General features: G+C 40.6%; 1 protein-coding gene across 1 annotated transcript in view; it reads left to right on the plus strand.

Annotated features, from left to right (window-relative positions):
- Nucleotides 1-23,376, plus strand: part of LOC146561533 (B-cadherin-like) — a 28,284-nt gene that overhangs the window by 2,725 nt on the left and 2,183 nt on the right. The window contains exons 3-17 of the mRNA XM_085242997.1: nt 2,024-2,112; nt 2,260-2,481; nt 3,722-3,862; nt 4,895-5,050; nt 5,743-5,884; nt 6,193-6,365; nt 6,915-7,043; nt 14,418-14,603; nt 14,758-15,008; nt 19,844-19,986; nt 21,067-21,158; nt 21,303-21,435; nt 21,830-22,051; nt 22,156-22,286; nt 22,662-22,805. Coding sequence (XP_085099123.1) covers nt 2,024-2,112; nt 2,260-2,481; nt 3,722-3,862; nt 4,895-5,050; nt 5,743-5,884; nt 6,193-6,365; nt 6,915-7,043; nt 14,418-14,603; nt 14,758-15,008; nt 19,844-19,986; nt 21,067-21,158; nt 21,303-21,435; nt 21,830-22,051; nt 22,156-22,286; nt 22,662-22,805 — 2,354 coding nt within the window. The remainder of the gene's footprint in view (nt 1-2,023; nt 2,113-2,259; nt 2,482-3,721; nt 3,863-4,894; nt 5,051-5,742; nt 5,885-6,192; nt 6,366-6,914; nt 7,044-14,417; nt 14,604-14,757; nt 15,009-19,843; nt 19,987-21,066; nt 21,159-21,302; nt 21,436-21,829; nt 22,052-22,155; nt 22,287-22,661; nt 22,806-23,376) is intronic.

Here is a 23,376-nt window from a genome sequence, read left to right on the forward strand (position 1 = left end):
AAAGAATAAAGAGGAAGAGCAGTTAGTGAGACAGTGATGTCAGGTGGAGTGAAAGAAACTGTTTTTCTCGTATCTAAAAGAGTTTTAGATACGAGTTTAAGAGTCTCGCAGTACTTGTGACATACTGATCTTTGCTGGGAAAAATATAGCAGGATTCCTTCGTCAAACCACCTGCTTAACAAGCTGTGAAGAAGAGTTTACTTTTCAGCTCCCCCAATTCACCACTGTTTGTTTTACACAGCAAAAAATCTACATTATAGTATTGTACTATAATCACACCTGTAGGATGTGATTATAGATGAACAGATAAGACCCACATAGTGTTTCAGTTGCACACTTTGACAGCAGCTGTGGCTTTCTATCACAGTGCTACCTGTGCCGTGGAGGGGTGGGTGTAAAGAGAGGCATCAGGTTTACTAGAATTTATTGTTTTATTATAATAGATTTTTAGGCTTTAGTAACAAAATATTGCCAATTTAGGATAATACAAAAGATAAATCGTTTGTATTAAATGTTACTATTTCAAATCATAGAAATAAAAGCTTTTTTGCCTGCAAAAAATGTACAGGGGCCAGTGTAAACTCTGTGCTACTGACCTGAGGCCGTTAAACTGGACACTGAATTATTAAGATTAGTTTTTAACATTAATTAATCTACATTATCAGAGCATCTATTTCCAGCTCCAGGAAACTTCAATGTGCAGGACAAGACTCAGTTCTGAGAATGTTTATGCTCACTTTGCTTCATTTTAGCCGCCACATGTGCAACGTATGCACTCATTTACTAGTGCATGTAGACACACACACAAGAACACATGCACACGAACAACAAACATTTTTCTCTTTTTTCCCTTGTCTCTTGAAAATGTACTGTTGCTCATTAATAAGAAGTATTTCTAATCCAGTTCTACCCATTATCCAGTGGAATCATGGGTAAAACTGGTTAAGAAACAAAGAGCAGCCTCCAGCAAAATTCAGTACTTAGCAAAATAAAAAAGAAATTTCCTGCCTCAGGTGGAAACCACAAAAATATTTATCACGATATACATTTGAAAATTTGCGATAACGATATAACTGACGATATAATTGACACTAGACAAAATACTTTACAACTCCACAACTTTCTTAGTGCAAAAAAAAAACATCAATGTATTTTCACTTAAACAAGCAGCTGTTTTTTGCATTAAAGCTATATAAAAATTTAACAGTGCAAATGCAAAATCCTTGCTGACAGTTTAACCAAAAGGCATTTCCAGTGGAAACTGGCTGACATATCCTCAGCATAACCATGTATAATATCCACAAAACTTAAAAAGAGCTTATACACACAATATACGGTAATGTTAAGCACAGTACGTATCACTCCGCGAGGCTCCTCCCTACGATAAACGTAATGCTCCGACAATCCATCAAGTGTTGCGGGTTTGAAGCTTAGCAAAGTCGTACTAAAGCATCAGTCAGTAAACACAACCAGAATTCATACATAAGGCACACGGGATTATATGGGGCACTGTCGATTTTCAGAAAAATCAAAGGATTGATTTTAAGTGTGCCGTATTTTCCAAAAAACACGGTAATAACGACGGCCCGCTAGCATGCGCTACCAAAAATAGTGCTTTGTTGTGTATCTGACGGCTAAACCAGTTCCACACTGAAGTTTTCACATTTTTACAAACCAATTCTGGTTCATCTGTTTCATTCAACGATCCGCTTTCGCCCTTCTCATTCTCTGTCGCCGCCGTGCCTTTTTCGCCATGTGCGTATGAAAACAAAGGCACAGCGCATGCGCGTTTTACCCAAATTCTATTGCGATACTTCATTTTCTTGTCATTGCCCAACATTATATCGGTATTACCGTGAACGGTATGATATGGCCCAGCCCCAGTGAGTATTCTGTTGGAAAACACTAAAAAATACAGCAACACTACCAGCAGGACATATGCAGCAAGGTGGTGTAGACTTGCCAGTTATTTCATTACATGTTCCACATTTATAATGATTCACTTTTTTCTATCCTTTCTCAGTGGGCTTCACTGACTGCACAAACCGCACAATATTTCTTTTCGGCACTGATGACAATCGCTTTGGTGTAAAGGCAGATGGTGTATTAATGGTGAGTTAACTTGACGGCAAAGTTGGAATTACTGTAAAAATCACAGGAAAGTTTGTATAATTGTTCTAATGAAATGTAGAAACTCATTTCTAATGAATTGAAGTGTAGTGGATGCACTAATAAAACTTTTGTTTTTTTACTTTCCAGGTAAACAGAGAAGTTGTTCTTTATAATGGACACCAGAATTTCTTCATCCACTCATGGGACTCTCAAGGTCAGAAAATAACAGTTCCAGTCAGGGTAGTTCATTATGAGCATCACCGTGGACACCATCATGGTCATCAATGTGGAAAGCACCACAATGGAGACCACATAGAATACAGTCATCAGCATCACAGTACTGAAGTGAAGTCTGCTGACCACACAGAGGTAGACACTGTTTCATACGGGACTGTTTAATGTTTTATAGACACTGTTTAATGGGGCATGAAGGAAAAGTTCAAATCTATTTATATTTTTTCCAAAACTACACATTTACAGACAGGGCAGGACTGATAATCTGGCATATTGGACATTTTTCTGGTCCACTGCACACTGACAGCATCCCATTCAATCATTCCACCTTACACAGCCTTCGCTGTGCAAGTTTAGTGTGGAAGAATTGGCAAACAGGTGGAGCTGAAAAGCTGAAAGAAAACAATAAAAAGAATATAAGTGGTACCAGCAACTAGTAACTGGGCCTCACAGTCACAGGATGATGCTGCTAGCACCAGCTGTGGAGGAGTGAGGAAGAAGTGATGGAAGATTAGATTAATGTGGTAAGAAAAGTGAAATGAATGGCTACTTTATCCATGAGCCACTGCTAACAGCTAAAGTGTAACTTTTAATGCTAGGGCCAATTTTTTTGTCGCAATCCATTCCATTCAGATGTGAAGGTTGTTTCTGGAAATCATCTCTTTATTTTGCATGAGAGGCCAGACTTTTACCTAATGCAATTTTTTTTGAAGTGTTCTCCCAGCTTCATGAAAGTCTTTCAAACTGATTTTTCGGACATTGAAAATTATTTAAAAAGTAGCCAAACTGGTCCTTGGTACCCGAGAAGGGAATGTTTTTTCAAGCTTAATTTTAACCTTGCAGCTTAACCTTAAGCTGCAAGTGTTGACTTGATGGATGTACATGGGCGTAAAACTCTTATCAGCTGTTTCTACTGAGTTTTGTGGGGCTGGGATGATGTCTTTGTAAATGTGTGACAGGACTGAACACACTAACACCTCATGGAAAACCTCAAATTTAAAATTCTGCTCCTCAAATACAATACTTGAGTAATCAATCCCCATTTTATCTTAATGACCTTAAAGTACCGTATCACCCCATTAGAGCATTTCGCTCTCAGACTCTGGGCTTACTTGTGGTTCCTAGAGTGTTAAAAGTATAATAGAGAGGCAGAGCCTTCAGCTTTCAAGTCCCTCTTTTGAGGAACAGCTTCCAATTTTTCTAATATTTTGTTCGATTTTTAATCTATGAATCAGCTGTCTTAGGTTAAAAATGGTGTAGACGATACACAGTCACAGATTCTGAGATATATTATAAGATCTGTGGTCCTCATTACAATTTCTGAGTCTTCTTCTGTTCATGCTTTTGCCAACAATATGTCTGCATGTTTTCCCAGAATGCCACTGATCCACAAGCGCATGTTCTTCAATTCCCCAAGTCTGTTGGAGGACTGAGGAGGAGGAAGAGAGACTGGGTTATTCCTCCTCTCAAAGTTTCTGAGAATCAGAGAGGAACCTATCCCCTAAAAGTAGCTCAGGTAAGGGGAACTGAATGACTTTTGTTGACATTATTTGTGGACAGGATTTCTCTGTTGTTCCTCTGCAGTCAGCACGTGTTTTTCCCATTTTTAGTTGTCACTATTGAATCTCCAGAATTTCCAGTTTTTTTAGATGCCTTTTAGTTATGAGCTAACTTTGTTAATTCTAGATAAATAAAATATCTATGAAAGAGAATGAAAAGTTATTGCTTTAGGGAAAGATCTAAAGTTTATGTGCAGTAATGAGAGCAAGATGTTGGCAGTTAGTACATTGACACTTGTTTTATTACTGTCTTTTCCATACTGTGTGTTGGAAATTGTTGGAATAACATAATTATTCTAAGAAAACTACAGAGTTGTGTTTCACGCTATATACTGTATATTGGTTAATTTATCTTACGACATCCACTACTGTGCTGTCTTTCTCTGCTCTCTTATGTTTGATATCAGGATAACCAGGATTCTGTTGAATATTAATGTGCATAGCCTCTTTGCTGTTGTATAAACGTTAAATGAACTGGTTCATGAACAGAAATTTTTTTACTTCTTCATTCTCTTTCTGAGCACTCAGAGTGCTTTATACAACTTGTCCTATTCATACGAGGACTTTTTCCCATGCTTTTTTTGTGAAAGTGCTTTCTAACATTCACAAACATTATAAAGCAAATCATGGTTAGTATCTTACTCAAGGATATTTGAAAAGCAGAGTGAAGTAGATAGGGATTGAACCACCAACCTTATGATCAGTAAATTACCTGCTTGACATCCTGAGCAACAGCTATCCCAGAACTGTTATCCTCATCACTGAGAGTGATTTAAGTCAATGTGGTTTTTTCCAGATCCGCTTAGAGAATCTAGCAATCTTATTGATTTGAGATCACAAGATGACTGAATCATTCTGATCTGTGTATCAGGATAACCAAGAATCTCTTGATATTTTTGAAGATGAACTTGCACAGCTTCTTTATTGTTGCATAACCTTTACCATAGACAGTGAGAGTGATCTAACTCAGTCCTGTGTGTTTTTTCCAGATCCGCTCCAATGAAGATAAAACAAGGAAGGTCTTTTACAGCATCACTGGTCCAGGAGCTGATCTGCCTCCTGTTGGTCGTTTCAGAATGGACAGAGAGACTGGAAATCTGTATGTAACACAGCCACTTGACAGAGAGGAAACAGCCGAATATCTAGTAAGCATCCCCACTTTGTCCAAATGTTTTCCAAAGTGTGTATCTTTTGATGATCATCAAAAGATACACACTTTCATCACACTTGATGATGAAGGCTTTTATTCTGATTATCCTTTCATGTGGAGTGACTTTGGAAAACTTTTTTATAAACATTTTATGTTATAAGTTCTGTTAAAATTGTTTGTTTTTGATGTTCTTTGTACATCACATAAAAGAATCAGCCCCCATCTTATCTTAATGACCTTAAAGTACCGTATCACCCCAATTAAGTGCTCTCAGACTGCAGGCTTACTTGTGGTTCTTAGAATATTTAAAGTACTCTTCTGTGGAACCAGCTTCCAGTTTGGATTTGAGAGATAGACACCCTCTCTACTTTTAAGATTAGGCTGAGAACTTAGAACTTTTTTCACTCATTGTGTTTATACACTGCTCTGCATTCAATTATTAGTTATTATCAATCTCTAGCTTTCATGTCAGCGTGTCTTTTGTTTTGTCTCCCTTCTCTCACCCCAACCAGTAGCAGCAGGTGGCACACAAAAGAAAAGAATCACAACAAAAGTCACATCAAGACACTAAAATCTTTGCTTTGTTTGTATTGTGTGTAGATTAAAGGTGTAGAGATAAATGAATTAATTTAAAGGTGAATCTGAAACTTTCTGAATCAAACATGTTGAAATCTTTTGCCTGTGTAGTTTGAAGCACATGCTGTGGCTGATGGAGCAGGACAAGCTGAGGCTCCTATGGAGATTATAGTACGTGTGATCGACCAGAACGACAACAAACCTTATTTTACGGTGGAGTACAACGCAAATGTTGCTGAGGCCACGACCATTGGTATGTTTAAACATATTTTTGACATTATTTTGTTTTCTTGTTGGCACTTATTTGCAGTTTTCTTTATTTTTGCTACTATGTACAATTCTCATCAATAGAAATCAATGTAGTGCAGAGGTTTAAATGCAATGAATTTTAAGACATTCAGAAACCTTCAGAACCTTCAGAAAATTACAATGTGGATTGGAATGAAATTAGACTTTTTACGCTAACTCTAATTTGATTTAATAAATACTTAAATGAAGCAATGTGAAGACCTTCTAAAACTTCTGCTCTTTATTTCCTTTTTCTGAATTCCTCCACTCCAGGGACTGAGGTGGTTAGGGTTGAGGCCAAAGATGACGATGAGCCAAGTACTGACAACTCAGAGCTCCGCTATCGTATTCTGAACCAGGACCCACCGCTGCCCACTGACAACATGTTTGAAATCAACCCAATTACTGGAAGCATCAGAATCACTGGTAGAGGACTGGATAGAGAGGTAAGACCTGTTAAACACATTTAAAACACAAGTGTCCTTTTACGCCTAAGTACTGAAAAAGCATTTTTATGAATCAGGATCAGTAGTCTGCCTGTCACTGCTAGAAATCAATCACAAAGAGGGCACTGCACCAAAAACACTGCTGGTGATTTCTTGGATAATGATAATATTTACCTTTGAAGTAAAACCTGAATTTACTGCTGAAAACAAACACTGTTCTTGAAGCTTAACTTTTACTTTAGAGTCTAATGGTCTCCATTTCTAGTTTGTGTCATGCTTGTCAGTTTCACCACTGCTTGGTGAATAATACACTATATTTAAAAAGTTTGACTAAGGCTAATATCAGATAATGGCATCAGGTTTGCATGTATTTGTCATAAGCAAAATATTCTATGAGTTTATCTTCAGCTTTTCAGCAGAATGCCAGGCCTTCATAGGTGAAGGGTTTTAGTCAGTTTGAAAGCCGTGTGTTACAGAGGTCTGTAAACTGATGTCAGTGTTTCCTCCTTCCTGTTGATGAGCTGATCTACAGTCCTCGTCTCTTAACAGAAATATCCACAGTACACTCTGACAGTACAAGCAGCAGATATGGCAGGAGAAGGGTTATCCGGACAAACAAAAGTCATCCTCACGGTGACGGACAGCAATGACAACATTCCAGTCTTCACTCAGAAATCTGTAAGTACAAAGTACTGGTAACTGGAAACTTCCTGTTTAACTGCTGCTTTTTCACTCTGTTAAAGCAGAACACATTCAGTCTGTATCTAGCTGCCTTACTAATGTTGCACTCACACATACTGCCACAGCTAATGCACACCATTTAACAAAATAAGTCCACAGCATGTGCAGTGATGCATGTGAAATAAGAAATGACACAAGGAAAAAGTATTGAACATGCTTACTGATGTTTAATACTCCATCCAAAAGTATTTTGGATTCAAGATGCCTCCTTTATGGAGAAACTAGTCGCATGCATGCACACAAGCAGTTTTCAAATCCTGAAGCTTCTGTGGGGCACTTCTATGAATTCTGAAAATGTATAGACAGAGCCGAAGCTCAGGTGGATTCTGGTCTCAGGGCTGGGCCATTCTAGCAGCTTTATTATCTTTCTCTGTTACCAACTGAGTCTTTCCTTGGCTTTGTGTTTGGAATCATTGTCTTACTGAAAGCGACCATCCTTGCCTCATCTTCATCATCTTGGTAGATGGCATGGTGAGTGGGCATGCAGACCATGGCAGTTGAGTGCATTGCTTATTACTTTCTTTGAAACAATTGTAACTACTGCATCCACCCTGCAGGGGCCTGTCCTTCCATAATGGTTCCTACTCTTGCTCCTCTTTCTTGGGTTTCTGCTGCTTGAGTTATTCTCTAAGCACGTGGTCAGTCATGGCCATCTTTTAAGCAATGGTTTAACTAGAGCCAGCTTGAAAGTCTGTTGTCCATCCATCATCTTCTCCTTATCCGAGGCCGGGTTGCAGGGGACGCAGCCTAAGCAGAGAAGCCCAGACCTCCCTCTCCCCGGCCACCTCCTCCAGCTTGTCCAGGGAACACCAAGGCGTTCCCAGACCAACTGAGAGGTATAATCTCTCAAGCGTGTCCTGTCCCTCCTCCAAGTGGGACACACTCGGAACACCTCACCCAGGAGGCATCCTTGTCAGATGCACGAACCACCTCATCTGGCTTCTTTCAATGTGCAAGAGCAGCGGCTCTACTCTGAGACCCTCCCGGATGACTGAACTTCTCCCCCTATCTCTAAGGGAGATTCCAGCCACCCTTCAGAGGAAGCTAATTTCCACCCCTTGTATCCGCAATCTCATTCTTTCGGTCACTACCCACAGCTCGTGACCATAGTTGAGGGTAGGGATGTAGGTCGACCGGTAAATTGAGAGCTTTGCTTTTACGCTCAGCTCTCTCTTTATCTTTTAGAGAGCTTGTCCATTCAGACACTGAGTCCGAATGGACCATGTTCAGCACCTCCATTGCCGAAGCTGCTACACTGAGCTGCAAACCGCAAGGTTGTTGGAGTCTGTCGTGATGGTAACCCCTGAACCAAATGGTGGACACCAGAGGTGAAGGGAGGCACCAGGCTAAAGAAGGAGTCCTATTGGGCTTGGTTAGCCTGTGGGACTCCGGAGGCAGCTGATAGGTATCGACAGGCCAAGCGGAATGCGGCTCGGGCAGTGGCTGAAGCAAAAACTCGGATGTGGAAGAAGTTTGGAGAGGCCATGGAAAAAGACTTTTGGTCTGGTATGAATAGCCGGTTATTAGCGATAGGTTCATCTCGGTTGTGGGCAAAAGACCTGCAACTGACAAATAAAGGCTATCTCATCTCTCATCTCATCATATTTAAGATTTTAGTATTAATTAATGGTAGGACTTGAGCCGTCTTGTAGGAATTGGGTCTGAAAGAAATGTTCATCCTTTACTAGAAGTGATTACCAAAGTTAACTCAGAAAGATCTCTTGGAAAAAATTGTCTAAATAAATATCAGTGGTATTAAAAGTAGCTGCACATAATTTTATGTTTGTGATTTGTTGGAGTGTTTTTTTTCTTTAATGGCTAAAATTTTATTTGTGAAGAAATTCATGATGTCATTATTATATACCATCAACAGAATGGTTGGCTTAACAAAGCTCTGACATTTGACATATACATGTGAGTCTGGCTGCGGTGCTGAAGAGAAACCTAGGATTGTTCTTATTTTCTTTAACCTCCTAAGACCCGAACTCTTCCACGGCATGCATTTTAATTTCCCTTTGATATTTGGGCTGGTTGGGACCTGATGAACTACCTGATTTTTTTTACCATGACTTCATCCACAGCAAGGTCCTCTGGTTTCTCTCGATGTGAATTATAATTTTACAGAATTTACATTTACCCTTAGCCAGCAGTTTTAAATGTCCCTCAGTGTCGCCTTTTCTAGTCCCTGGAAGGCACTTGACTATGATTGCTGGTGTCTCTAGCTTCACATGTCCCAGAACATCCATCTCCACTTTTCCAAGGCCGGGTTGGGGGGGGGGCAGCAGCCTAAGAAGAAAAGTCCTGACCACCCTCTTTCCGGCCACCTCCTCCAGCTTATCCGGGGTAACACCAAGGCATTCCCACACCAGCTGAGAGATATAATTTCTCCAGCGTGTCATTGGTCTGCGCTGCAACATGCTTGGGACACCTCACCCAGGAGGCACCTAGGAACCATCATTGACAGATGCCTGAACTGACTCAACTGACTCCTTTCGATGTGGGGCAGTAGTGGCTGTACTCTGAGCCCGTTCCAGATAGCTGAACTCCTCACCCTATATCTAAGAGGCAGAGTCGAGCCATCCTTCGGAGAAAGATCATTTCCTCGATTTCCTTCTTTCGGGCCTACCCAAAGCTCATAACCATAGGTGAGGGTGTGGATGTAGATTGACCATTAAATTGAGAGCTTTGCTTTTATACTCAGCTCTCTTTTCATCACGATGGACTGGTACAGTGTCACTGCAGCCGCAGCACCAATCTTTGTTGATCTCCTGCTCCTCTTACTTGTGAACAAGAATTTAAATTAAAACTTAAACTCTTCCACTTGGGACAGTAAATTGTCCCTGACACAGAGTGGCCACTCCATTCTTTTCCGGCTAAGGACCATGGTCTCAGACTTGGAGATGCTGATTGTCATTCCTGCCGCTTCACATGGATGTGAACCGCTCCAGTGCGAGCAGGAGTCTGCACAAGTAGAAGCCTTTTGCAGCCTATTACAAGTGTTGTTATTGCTAAAGCAGGCCGATGACTAACTAAACATCTGAGCAGGAAAGTGCACGAGGCACAGGTAAAGAGGCCATGCTGCTAGCGGGTTGGCTATGAGCTAAGCTAAGCTAGCAAATCCCTAAAGACACACTGAGTGACTACTGTGAATGTAATTAGTGGCTGAATCATTCCATAAAATCATCATTCCATAAAAAACTCTGATAAAAAAAACCCCCTGAAAATCAAGTAGCAAATATTTATGTAATTCACATAGTTTTTGAGACGTCATTTTACTGGTTGTTTTCTAATGTCCTGTTTTGTGAGTGCCCCACTTCCCAATTTAAGACATCAGCCAAGTCCCCACAAAACTTAATCCAGACAGCTGATATGAGTTTCACACCCACACATCCACCAGTTAACCCTGGTCTAATACATTATAATTTGAATGACTGCAAAGTTAGAACACAGTTTGAAAAAAGATTCCCCTTCATGCAAAGGCATTGAAGCATTAAAGCAGTCAATGTCCAAAGAACAACTTTGAAATTATGGACAATCTCTACTGCATCTCTAGTACAAATGAACCATCTGTGGATGAATGAGATGCCAGAAAGCCTGATCTCCCAAGGATCCCCAGATGGGACTATTCCCATTCAAGTACCAGCCAATAACTTATCTTAGCACAACATGGAAAGGCCTGTCGGATGTCAGAGGGGCAAGACACTAGCTCGAGCAGTTGCTCAACACTGTAAGACCAGACTGACGAACTTGTGAACCACCTGGATTGTTTAAGTAGTGGGACTGAAAGATAGCACAGAAACGCTTCATCATCATAGCAAGACATGAACGAGTCCTAAGCAGAAGATTGATAGAGAGTGGGGGGCTACCACACCACTCAAGATCCCTGGTGCAGGCTGTGCAAAGAACCCCCTTGAGAGAATCCAACACATAGCAGCAGGATAAAAGATGCTAGCAGACTGGTATAGTATACAAGGTCAATTTGGGATACACCCACTCCAAGATGATTGAGAATGACCAAGCTATGATCCTGTGTGACTCCCAGCTACAGACAGCTACAACTGGTGATGGCTAACTAACTGGACATAATAGTTTTTGATAAGGAGAGGAAGAAGGCTGTAGTGATAGCAAGTAATGGTAAAGCACTTCAGAGCGTCATTATTATGGCCCAAAAAAATCATTGTCCATCCTCTTCCTTCCCTAAAGGACCTGTAGAGCACTCGCTATCTCAAGAGGGCACGCAGCATCCTACGGGACTGTACACACCCAGAATGTTTAAGCTGCTGCCGTCTGGCTAGAGATTCAGGCTGCTGAGGTCCCCGACAAACAGACTCAGGGACAGCTTTTGCAACAGGGCAATAGACCTAACCAATTCTAACAGCTGACCTGAGTGACTACCTCCCTAGACTTTTTGGGGGGCAATAACAATAACAATAATAAAAACAATGTACAATAAACATACGTTCTTTCTTTTTATTTATTAAGATAAGTTACTGTGTTGTGTTGTGTTATGCGCAGTGCTGACGCGGGACAGTTTCCAATTTCGTTGTGCTATTGTACTTGGTATGACTGTGCAGTGACAATAAAGAGTTATCTTATCTTCAATCCCTGTTTACATCCCAAATATGTTACTTTAAATAAGTATCAACTTTACATAAACGTGTATAGTGCTCGTATGCTGCTCTCACCTGAAACACAGCAAAACAGCAGTTCTGTGTTACTGATGGCTTCCATATAATAACCGGCCTGTGTTACTTTTTGTCATGTTTCAGCTGTGTGCAGGCAGAAAAAGGACCCAAACGGAAAACTCACAACAACAAAATTAAACTCAAAAAGCTGCTTTATTGTAGAATAGCATGGAAAAACTAAACTAAACTGGGACATGGATAAACTGACACACAGGGAAACACAGCCATGAGGGAGACTACAACACTGACAAAGAGAAACACAGGGCTTAAATACACTGAGGGATAACGAGGGAATGAGACACAGAAGGAGAGCACAGCTGGGAGTAATCAGGCTGGACCAGACAAGGGAAGCAAAACTAGAAACACTGACATAAGACACGGACCTTCAAAGTAAAACAGGAAACACACTGACTGAACCCTAGACATGTGAACTTAACAGCAACTGAGGAGAAAGAACATAGGGACCTGAAACATGGGACAGAAAGGCACAGTAGACACAACGTGGACATAACAACGCCACAGGGAAAGAGTAAGACAAAACACAGAACACAGGACCTCTTACAAAATAAAATAGGAAACATAATGAAACGCAGACATGACTACATGAACTTGACAGCATAAGAAGAGACATGAAACACATGAAGGGCAAGGGAGACTTAACAAGGGTTGAAAACACAAGGGGAAACTAATAACAAATGAACTTAGATAACCTAAAGAACTTAAACATACCATAAACATCAAAATAAACTAAAACTCAGAACGTGACACTTTTGTAAGGGATTACTTTGCCAGTTACTAATTTGTCTGAGCCAGTAGGTGGCAGTAGGTGGCCATTGCCACGTACTGGTGAAATTAAATATCGCCTTAACACCACATCAGGTGGGAGCAAATGAGCTTTTCACTCTAGGCTATGAAGTAAACTATTGTCACAACAAAAGCAAAAAAGGTGATGGCAACATTAAAAGAACTTCAACAACAATTCTTAGACTTGTTTTTGATACTTAAAATACTCAGGGTGCCAGACATGTACAGAAGAAAACAACACCCCATCTCCCATAATTGTTTTGAGGATCCTGAAAGGCAGTATAGACCATCCATTCACGTAAACAATGGAATCTACAGTATAAATAATAAATATTGTCTTATTAGAATGATTACTCTAATACAGGAGAGAGAAAACCACAGACCGAATATTTAGCTCCATTCGTTCATATTAGAAGAGAGAAAGAGAAGACTGTGCTGTGAATTCATTAACATCTGTCAAAAATAGCCGCTGCTTTCAAGGAGAAAAATAAAACAAGCATGATTTTTCAGCTCTAAGCTATTCTCTTTTTTTAATAATTTCAACAGAAATCTTTATCTTATTTAAAATAAATTAAATGCTGCATCTAGTACTATGCAAGCTTCTAGCTTTGCTTGACAATGTTTAGAATAAACCTGATGACATGACATTCCAGAAAGTCTACAACAAAAGACGAAGCAGACTGAGCCCAGAAATTGCTAAAAACTTGTGTTACTCTTACAGTAAACACATCAGTCTTGTTAACAAATAGAGAATTTGTCATCACTCTTAAGTAATTAGTTCTTTGATATTTTGCTGAGTGCTTTATGAAGTTAATGGGTTCATCTAACATGTCTGCTTTATCTTTAGATTGTGATTTGTTGTGTTGAGTTTTGGTCAGAAGACTATTGCTGGCTACTTTCCTTTTTGTGTTGTAATCCATTTGACATTTATTTACCCATTTATTTTTGTAAGTAGAAGGTCTATATTCAGTTGCTGGAGTTGAATTGTATGTCTAGTTTAAGTAAGTTGGTATTTAAATATTAAAAATTCACATTTTTGGGCCAGGTGGGTGAGTTTGATGACTGTGCTGAAGTTTTAGTTGATAATTATGTTTGTTGATTTGGTTAATAATGAAAAGAGGTTGTGGAAGAAAGATGGATTGTCATTGCTGGGGCCACAAATGTTGACTAGCATGAATATTTTATTACTTAGGGATAAACTGATAATCTTATTGGATCACTGAGAGATGTATTACAAATTAATGTTTTTTTCACCTCCTTTACTATTATATGTTTGATATTATATCTTGTCAAACTTTGTACTTTAAGATTTCGGATTTCATAGTGAGCAAGTCAGTTTCTTGCAAGAAGTATATGTCTGCAATAAGATTAGACGGAATTGAACATGAATTATTGATGTACAATTTAAGTTATTTGGCGGTTAGGCGACCGTGGTGCTGGAGGTTGGGAAGCGCATCTGTAACCGGAAGGTCGCCTGTTCGATCCCCAGGCTCTCTGTCCTGGTCGTTGTGTCCGTGGGAAAGACATTTACCCTACCGCCTACTGGTGTTGGCCAGAGGGGCCGATGGCGCGATATATAGCAGCCTCGCTTCTGTCAGTCTGTCCCAGGGCAGCTGTGGCTGCAACTGTAACTTGCTTCCACCAGTGTGTGAATGTGAGAGTGAATGAATAATGGAATTGTAAAGTGCTTTGGGTGCCTTGAAAAGTGCTATATAAATCCATTATTATTAGACTCCGATGACCCATCACAGCAAAAACAGAACAGAACACCAAGATCTGTTTTGACTCCCATGATTCTGACCCATCCTTAATTTTCTCACAGTATAGTGCGACAGTTGATGAAAACAAAAAGGATGTTGTGGTGGTTAAGATGATAGTAACAGATGAGGATGAACCACAAACTCCAGCCTGGAACGCCATCTTCAAGATCGTCAGTGGTGATCCTGATGGACTTTTCACAGTAAAAACAGGAACTAACAAACACGAAGGAATCCTTTCTACTGCAAAGGTAGGAAGAAAATCAGGAATTCATTCATAATATTGGGAGATATTTATCATCAGTGATTAGTTGATGGAAGCATTTTCTGTGATTTGTTGGGACTTAATAAAAATCTGTGCCAACACCCTTATAATGTGTTTTTTTCTCCCTTCCTTCCAACCAGGAGCTGGACTTTGAGACGGCCAGCAAGCACACTCTGTTGGTTTCAGTGGAGAATGAGATTCCTTTTGCTCCTGGTGTTTCTGTGGTCACTTCTACCACCACAGTGGTGGTGAATGTGAGAGATGTGAATGAAGCTCCAGTCTTTGATCCAAAGGAGAAGCTTGTGGTAAAACCAGAGGACCTTCCTGTGGATGAAGTTGTGGTGCAGTACACTGCTTCAGACCCAGACACTGCACGCAAGCAGAAAGTCACGTAAGTCAACTAGGAACTAAACCCCCCCAAACATCTTTTTACTTCAAGCAACATTTGAAGTAAAAAGGTAAACAAAAAATGTGTCACCAACCTCATAAGCAAACATTACATTACTTTTGAAATATTGAAAAAAAAACCACACTATAAAACACCCCTAGTATTAGTCATAATTTGCTTTTTAACACCCAACAAGCTGACAGACGGGCTTGAAAAGTTTAATTGTTTTCTTAATGTTTTCTTGATATCAGAGGAGAACGGCCAGACTGCTTTGAGCTCATAGGAAGCTAGCCTTGACTCAAACTACCACTAGAGATTCATATGTAGATATTAGGGGTGCAACGATACACAAAATTCACGGTTCGGTTCGGTTCGATACTTTGGTGTCACAGTTCGATATGTTTTCAATACAAAAAAATATTCATGCCTTTTTAATTTGTCATTTATTAAAATTATAAATATATATTTTAACTCAAAGGTACAGTTTTTAAGTTTAATGTTGCTGAAACAACAAAATAATAAAAAAAATAAATCGATCTGATCGAGAAATCACTCATCTTTGGCCATTTCTCTTTATTACAGAGAAATGTCTCTTTCCAAAATAAAAGTTATACTATAGCTTCTTCTGGGCTATATTCTCAGCAGCATATTAAACATATCAGGTCCCCATAAGGAGAATCATGTGCTAACAGCTGTCTAAATGACTCGGGTAAAGTTTGTAGCATGCGTGCTTGTTGTTTTGTCTGCTTCCACTTGTCTTTGCACCAGGATGATGTCAGCGTAAATACGCAGTCATATTCGTTGTGTTCCCACTAGTGCTGTCAGCGTTAATCTCGTTAAAATGACATTAACGCCATAACGCAGCAAATCTCCGTTAACAAGTTACCGCGGATCGCCGTGGACGGCGTCGACACGTTAACAACCTAACTGCGCTAACGCACTAGTTCCCACCAATTGAGCATTGCGTAGCACATCCGACATACTGTTTTACTTTTGTCCATGACTCGCTTACCATCAGGGTCATACTTCACATGAAAACCAAAATAGGTCTAAAGGCCAGATCTGAATGAGGGTGGGGGAGGTTCAATTTCGGATAGCGTTGAGGCAGTTGCCATGTTTCAACGAGCTTAGCTTCTGTCTTGCTAGCTTGCGCTGCGCTCAGTGTATATGCACTCGACAGTGCAGCCTAGGCAGAGTAGTCGAACGCAGATCCACTGAGCGCTCAACACAGACAGCATCGTCAGAAGAAAAGCTGATAAAATAAATAAAAAATGTTGTATTGTTCAATACATGTGCGTACCGAACCGAAAGCACTGTATCAAACGGTTGAATATTGATACATGTATTGTTGCACCCCTTGTAGATTTGGATAACCATCATATGCAGAGCAGCATCTCTAAATGCACAGCACATTCAACCTTAAAGCAGATGGGTTACAGCAGTTAAAGATCAAACCAGGTGACTGGGTGATTTGTTAGCTAAGAATAGATAACTGAGGCTACAGTTTACACCACACCTGGACAAACAAAGATTGGAAGAATATTTTCTGGTCCGAAGACTTTTGTTTCTGTTGAAAGGAACAGAATTTGTCAGTAACATAAATTACACAGCCTGCTACATGTCCCTCCCTTCAGTGTACCTGCCCTTCTTATTGATGCTTCCAGCAGGACCACAGACCATATCTCAAAGCTTAGATAATCTCAAACTGGTTTCTTGAACAAGGCAGTGAGTTCACTGTACTCAAGTTGCTTCCACAGTCACGAGATTCAATCCAATGGCACGCTGTTGGGATGGAATGGGAGATTTGCATGATGGCTCCAGAGCTGACAAATCTGCATGATGATGTCATGTCAACGTAGACCAAAAACTTTGAAGAATGTTTTCAAGCACAACGGGGTCGAGCCCAAAACTTGCATTGTGCACCAGAGAGAGATAAACAGAATAAATTGGTTCTCTCATTTATGAAAACACTTGATGATAACAATAAGTGTACAATCTTAACAGTACAGAGTGTTGTTGATAGCTGATTGGTACTTCATAATCGTCACACAGACTAATTATAGATTTTAAATAACATTTGCGGAAGGGGCTCAGAGTAGAGCCGCTGCTCCTCCACATCGAAAGGAGCCAGCTGAGGTGGTTCGAGTATATGACAAGGATGCCTCCTGAGCGCCTCCTGGGTGAGGTGTTCCGGGCATGTCCCACCGGGAGGAGGCCCCGGGGCAGACACAGGACACGCTGGAGAGATTATATCTCTCGGCTGGCCTGGGAACGCCTTGGTGTTCCCCCGGATAAGCTGGAGGAGGTAGCTGGGGAGTGGGAGGTCTGGGCTTCTCTGCTTAGGCTGCTGCCCCCTGCGACCCGGCCCCGGATAAAGCGGATGAAGATGGATGGAAATAGCATTTGGTTTATATATTTTTCTGTGATGCAAAATAAATTTGGTGCCCAAATATTTCTGAAAAAGAACATTCTCTGGCTACCACATAGATGTACTGAAATCTCTACTAACCCCAAGTGAATATGAATGTTAGATAGAACACACTTGTTATACAAAAAAATGTTTGAATGGGTAAATGTGGCATGTTATGTGCTAAGGTGGAGCAGAAAAGTGCTGTGTAAGAATCAATCCATCTACCAGATTTTGCACTGTCGCTGCAATTAAGTTCTCATTAATGACAATATAAGGAAAACTGAATTATGACAACACACAGTAGAATCATAAAATGATCTCTAATGATGAAAAGCATTTTACCTAAAAAGTAGAATTTGGAACCTATGTCAGCTGTGGTAGAGGCAGCGTACACCGTGTCTCGCAGAGCCAACACAAACAATTATTCACTCTCCCCCACACTATGGGCACGCAGGTCTTTGGACAGTGGGAGAAAGCTGCAATAGCCGGAGAGAACATGCAATGTCCACACAGACCCAGGACTCGAGACCTTCTTGCTGCGAGGCAACAGTGCTAACCACCATACCACCTCCCACAAACTGCCATAGTAGCAGAAACCCCTAAATAGTTTAAAATTACAGCTCAAAGTTAAGTTTTTTCAAGAAACTGGGTGCCACGGTTGCTATACCCTCAGAGTGAAACCATACTTCAGAACTGGTTTTACTAACATGGAAGGAAATGATTCCTTCCTTTTAGCACATAAAAACACTTTGTGGTGGTAAATATGACGATTTTGAAAAGATGGTGCAGGAAGCTGCACCTGGAGAAGGCCTTTGTGGGGTAGGCGCTTTTTCTCTTAGACTCACTAGACAAGGGAATCTTCCAGTAGCCTTTAGTTGAATCCAGTGTCGTCAAAATACGAGCAGTACCAAACTGGTCCAAGAGCTCATCAACCCAGGGTGTCATGGCCAAAAACCAAAAGCCACCAGGTCAGTGGGTGACCTGAACAACAGCACAAGAGTCCATGGTCACCAAGCCGACGAGACATGCTGGCTGCTTGTCTCCTGAACCTCCAGCTGAGGCAGACAGTGGTACTGGGGCCACTGGTTGCTGGGCTTGACCTGTACGTCCAGCAGAAGTTGATGCAGGACCGGTATGGAGACCCCTGGCAAATCAGAGAGCTGAACAGGAGGCTGAGCTGGTAGCCGAGCTGAAGCCTGAGGGGAAACAGTCTGTTGGGACATAACTCCACACTCCGAGAGGGCAGGTGAAAAACAGTCCTTAGTGCCCACAGCTTTTAAGCAAGTGCCAATAAAGTGAACAGTCTTAATGATCACAGATCCTGAGCAAGGAGTCTTTGAGTTCTCAGAGTCTGAGTAAACAGTCTTAGAATCTTTAAAGCCAGAGTTCATTTTCTCAGGCCTAATGTGAGATAATTAGGTCACATGAACAACATTTGCATTGCTGCTAGTGAAAACGTCTTGATGCACTCTCAATCATCCAGGAAAGTAAATCTCCAAAAAGTTGATTCTGTTCATCTGGACGTAGCGTTTTGTGGGAGAAATGTTTGGTCACTCATCCAAGTGACTGGATGGTTGTTTCCATGCTTTCTGCTCAGGTGCATGTTCATGTTTTTCTTTTCCACATGCACCGTTTCAGATTCATGTTTATGCTCTAAAGTCACAGTTAATCATAGTTTATTCCCAGTTTAGATTTTTAGTTAGTTTATCTCAGTGCGCTTTTGCCTTTGTTTTTTCCGGCCTCCAATAATTTTTTTGGTAAATCAGATTCCTGCCTTCAGCATCTTAAATAAGCTCAAGGTCTGCTGCTGAGGCCCCGTGATGTTTATCTTCCTTCTGGTCCTGATGCCCCTGAAATAACTGAATTGCTTTCAGCTGCCCTGCCAGCCTCTCTTGTACTATCCCTTGGGCCTGCTGAACCAAACCCCCTCTGCAGCAGAGCCACAGACCACACCTCCCTCATGACTTTTAATGACTCCTAATACTACTTTGGATTATCGTTATCAGTAAGGTCTTAAAAGCCATTATTAATATTATTATTATTTCTATTTTTTTCTCTGTTTTTTATTTCTTTTTCTGAAGAAAAGCATTTTTTTTACCCTTCAGCCGTAAAATCCTGATTAATAGGTGTGTCTACTAATGAGCTCAGGGGTAGCACTGGTAGGATACAGGAACCCTGTGACAGTTAATGTGTTTCATGAGATTTGCAAATTGAATTGACTGTTGTTGTGATTTATCACTATATAAATAATACTGAATACTGAATAAATGGCATTCTGCGCCTAACCTGTCACTGTGTATTTAGCCTAAGGAAAAAGTAAGTCTATGTCAAAAATCAAATAACACATTGCACCACATTGTGAAACATGCTAATTGCAATCACCCCGCCTGCACAGTATTGCCATCTTTTCTGTGACTGTCTTGTGCAGGTACAAAATGATTAATGACCCTGCAGGCTGGCTGAATGTGGACAAGGACACAGGCCTTATTAAAGTGAGAAGATTCATGGACAGAGAAGCTCCTTTTGTCACAAACAGCAGATACATCGCAAACATTGGTGCATGTGATGATGGTAGGTGGGAGTTAAGACTGCTGCACACTATTATCATCATTTGACTCCCATACACAATGACCACTGATATGATTTTATTAAATTACAAGTGTCTGAATAATTACACTGGTCAACAAGAGTTTTGCTTCTGGGATTCCTTCACCTTTACTTCAGGAACTTTCACTTGCTGAATAAGAATCTGAAAACTGTTTTTGTCTAACACATCCTGGTTTACAGTATGATGTTCCAAGTACTGAACAACGAAGATGACTGGACAGAAACAGCAGCGCGTTTCAGCATTTAGGAAATACGTTTTGTTTCAAGAAATATGTTGTCTTTAGAAATAAAGTGAAAAAAAAGTGAAGCTAAAATTAGGTTTGTCCTGAAATCTGTGAACTCATACTTGACATTGAGCTCAAAAGGAAACTGAGGCCAACTAAACGATCAGTTTGTGAAGCATTCATGCAACCAATATCAGGGAAAATTGAGTATGATGGGTGAATACTGTTGGTTCTCACAAAAAGAGAGATGTGCAGTACAAGCACAAAAAAGGTGCCTCAGACAGGTTTCAGCTGACTGACCTCATTTTATTTTGAGCTGAATTGAAAGAAATATATTTTAACACATCTGCGGTATTGTCATCTAATTCGCTTTCATAATAAAGACATTAAAACAGTTTTCATGAGAAATTATTAGAAATCAATACTTTCTGTTGATTATACTATTTTGATCTTCACAAGTATTAAAACGATGTGTATCTTAAAAAAAACAGAGGCTCAAGCTTAAATTGGATATCACATCTGAAATCAGTGTAAAAGCTGCAATAGCTGGTCTGAAGTTCCCAGTAGCAAAATAATAGTGATATGAAAGTGTGTTATTGCCCTGAAGTTTTTTTCTTCTCCTTAAACAAAATTCCAGTACAAACTGATGTCCCTTGGATGCTCATAGCTAATAACACTGTAGCCCTTAATTGCTCTGCCTTTATTTGTTTAACAGCCAAATGTTAGTTATAAGAATCAGTCCAGAGCAAAGTTTTTGAGCAATAATACAGATTTTATTTAAATACATTTTGGTCTCCTGATGTGTTTGTTCTGTGACCAGATGCTGTCCCGGCTACAGGAACTGGTACCCTGATCATTCAGCTGGAAGATGTCAATGACAATGCTCCGTTTATTGAAGAGCGTGAAATCAAGGTGTGTCTTATTTCCAATAGCTCAAGAATCGTTTTGTGTTGAACTTGTCTAATTGTGGTGCAGGATGGGTGTGTTTGTAAGATTTCCAACTACAGGATGGTCATCAGCATGAAGGAAAGCTTCACTGTGACTTTGTTTCCTCAGGTGTGCAACAAGGATCCAGCTCCTCAGCTGCTGTCAGTAACAGATAAAGACGGACCAGAATTTGGACCTCCCTACTCGGTGTCTTTACAGGGCATGTCAAAGACCAACTGGACCGCTAGGATGAACGACACCAGTATGTACACTGCTAACATGTGACAAGTACAAACTTATGCTGTCCAATAAGATGGCCAGAATTTGAAATATTTTGGTACATAAATTTCACTGATATTTTATCAGCTGTGTTCTTTTGCGATAACAAAAATATTTCCTGTTGTGAACATCAGGGCTGCTTCCTTCCAAAGGCTAAAGTTTAGCTCATACATGATTCAGTTTTCATCACTGAGATTAGAGTGATTGGTGCTTGTGTGAGGAGAGTGAGTACTGCCAGAAAAGAAACCCTAACACAACATACTTAAAAGAAGGATGATTGGCTTTATTCAGATGTCTCATTTTCAAAAATATGTAACAAAACAAATCCATCAACACAGAACTATAAAGCTACATTTCTGCTGTCTTGTTTATTTCAGGAACAGGGGTCATCTTAAATTTAGGCACTGAGCTGCCCAGTGGAGATTACAGTGTTATACTAAGAGTGGCAGACAAGCATGGCCTGGAGCAGGACAGCATCATCAAAGCTGAAGTTTGCCACTGCAAGGGCAAGGGAGCAGAGGCGACATGCACAGACCGTGCTATAGGTGGCAGCAACCTGCCCCTTATCCTCGGAATACTTGGAGCCATCCTGCTGCTCGGTGAGTCACACATCTGTAGTCTCAGGTCAGAGCATTTCTTTCCTTTCCCAGCTAAGTAGGTTTTGGTTGGTTACTGTGTGCTAAACTTTACACTCTGTGTTCAGCACTGGTGCTGCTAATGCTGCTGTTTGCAAAACAGAGGAAAAAGGACAAAAAGAAGCCACTGCTGCTAGATGATAGTGTCAGGGACAACATCTATTACTATGATGAAGAAGGAGGTGGAGAGGATGATCAGGTAAATGGACACATTTACGCGATTACACATTTACACAAGTACAAAGTAATCAAAGCTGCACACGCAGGAGCAGAAAACCTTGGAAAATATGTCACTGTGTTTATTGGAGTACTGGAGAATTCTGCCATTGCCGTTCCCAAGCCTGGATGAAAAAGGAGGGGAGTTGGGTGAAATGCCAAAAAGAAAAACGGAGAGTTTTAAAAGGCTGATTAAATTTGCTGTATTATTTCAGTGATTTGACCCAGGCCTTTTAGTGATAGAAAAGTATGAGTACACAACAGGCCTAAAGCAGTGAGTGGATGAAGAGTGTGGATTGCAGAAGTACAGCATAAAATATTCCATATAATAATGCATCATTAAATCACTTTCTATCAGGACTATGACTTGAGTGTTCTCCACCGTGGTCTGGACAACCGGCCTGAGGTGTTAAGAAGTAACGTGGTGCCAAACTTCATGCCTGCTCCTCAGTACCGACCTCGGCCCACCAACCCAGAAGACATGAACAACTTCATTGAAGATGTGAGTGAGATTCTAAAGTACCTTGAAACTTACTCAAGCATGGTTACAAGATTTCACTTAAGTGGGCTCACCACCCACGGGAGGTACCATAGGGGTTAAGGTGCATTGTGTGTTGGATGGCTGTTATGTGTGCAGGCCCTGGCAGTCTGATCCCTGGCTGTTAAGACTGGCTCTGAGGACATGATGGAGTTGGTTGCGTGGTAAGAAAGGAGCAAGTGCATGAATTTAAAAGTTTAATCTGGTTCACAACTTGGAACCAGTGTCCTGGAAAACAGCTAGACTCTACTCTAGTCTGGAATTTCCGTTGGCAACATGGCAAGCAGGGACGGGTCCTGTTTCACCTTCCCACTGTCACCAGAGGCTTGTTCACAGGTCATCTGATTATTGGGGTTTCTTTCTAATATTGTAGGATTAACTTGATAATTCCAAGTTTCTTGAGTACTACTGTTTTTGTTCTGATCATGAAATGCTGTACCAGCTCTTTATGCTCTAGAGTATTCCAGAATGCCTAAACAGCTTACATGTGCTTTGTCACACTTGGAGAAAGCATTTTGTGCCTTGTGGGCAGTTC

This window comes from Mchenga conophoros, linkage group LG13 (genome assembly GCF_057382185.1).
Source record: "Mchenga conophoros isolate Kocher_MC1m ecotype Shallow Benthic linkage group LG13, M_conophoros_male_GT1.1, whole genome shotgun sequence".
NCBI lineage: Eukaryota > Metazoa > Chordata > Actinopteri > Cichliformes > Cichlidae > Mchenga > Mchenga conophoros.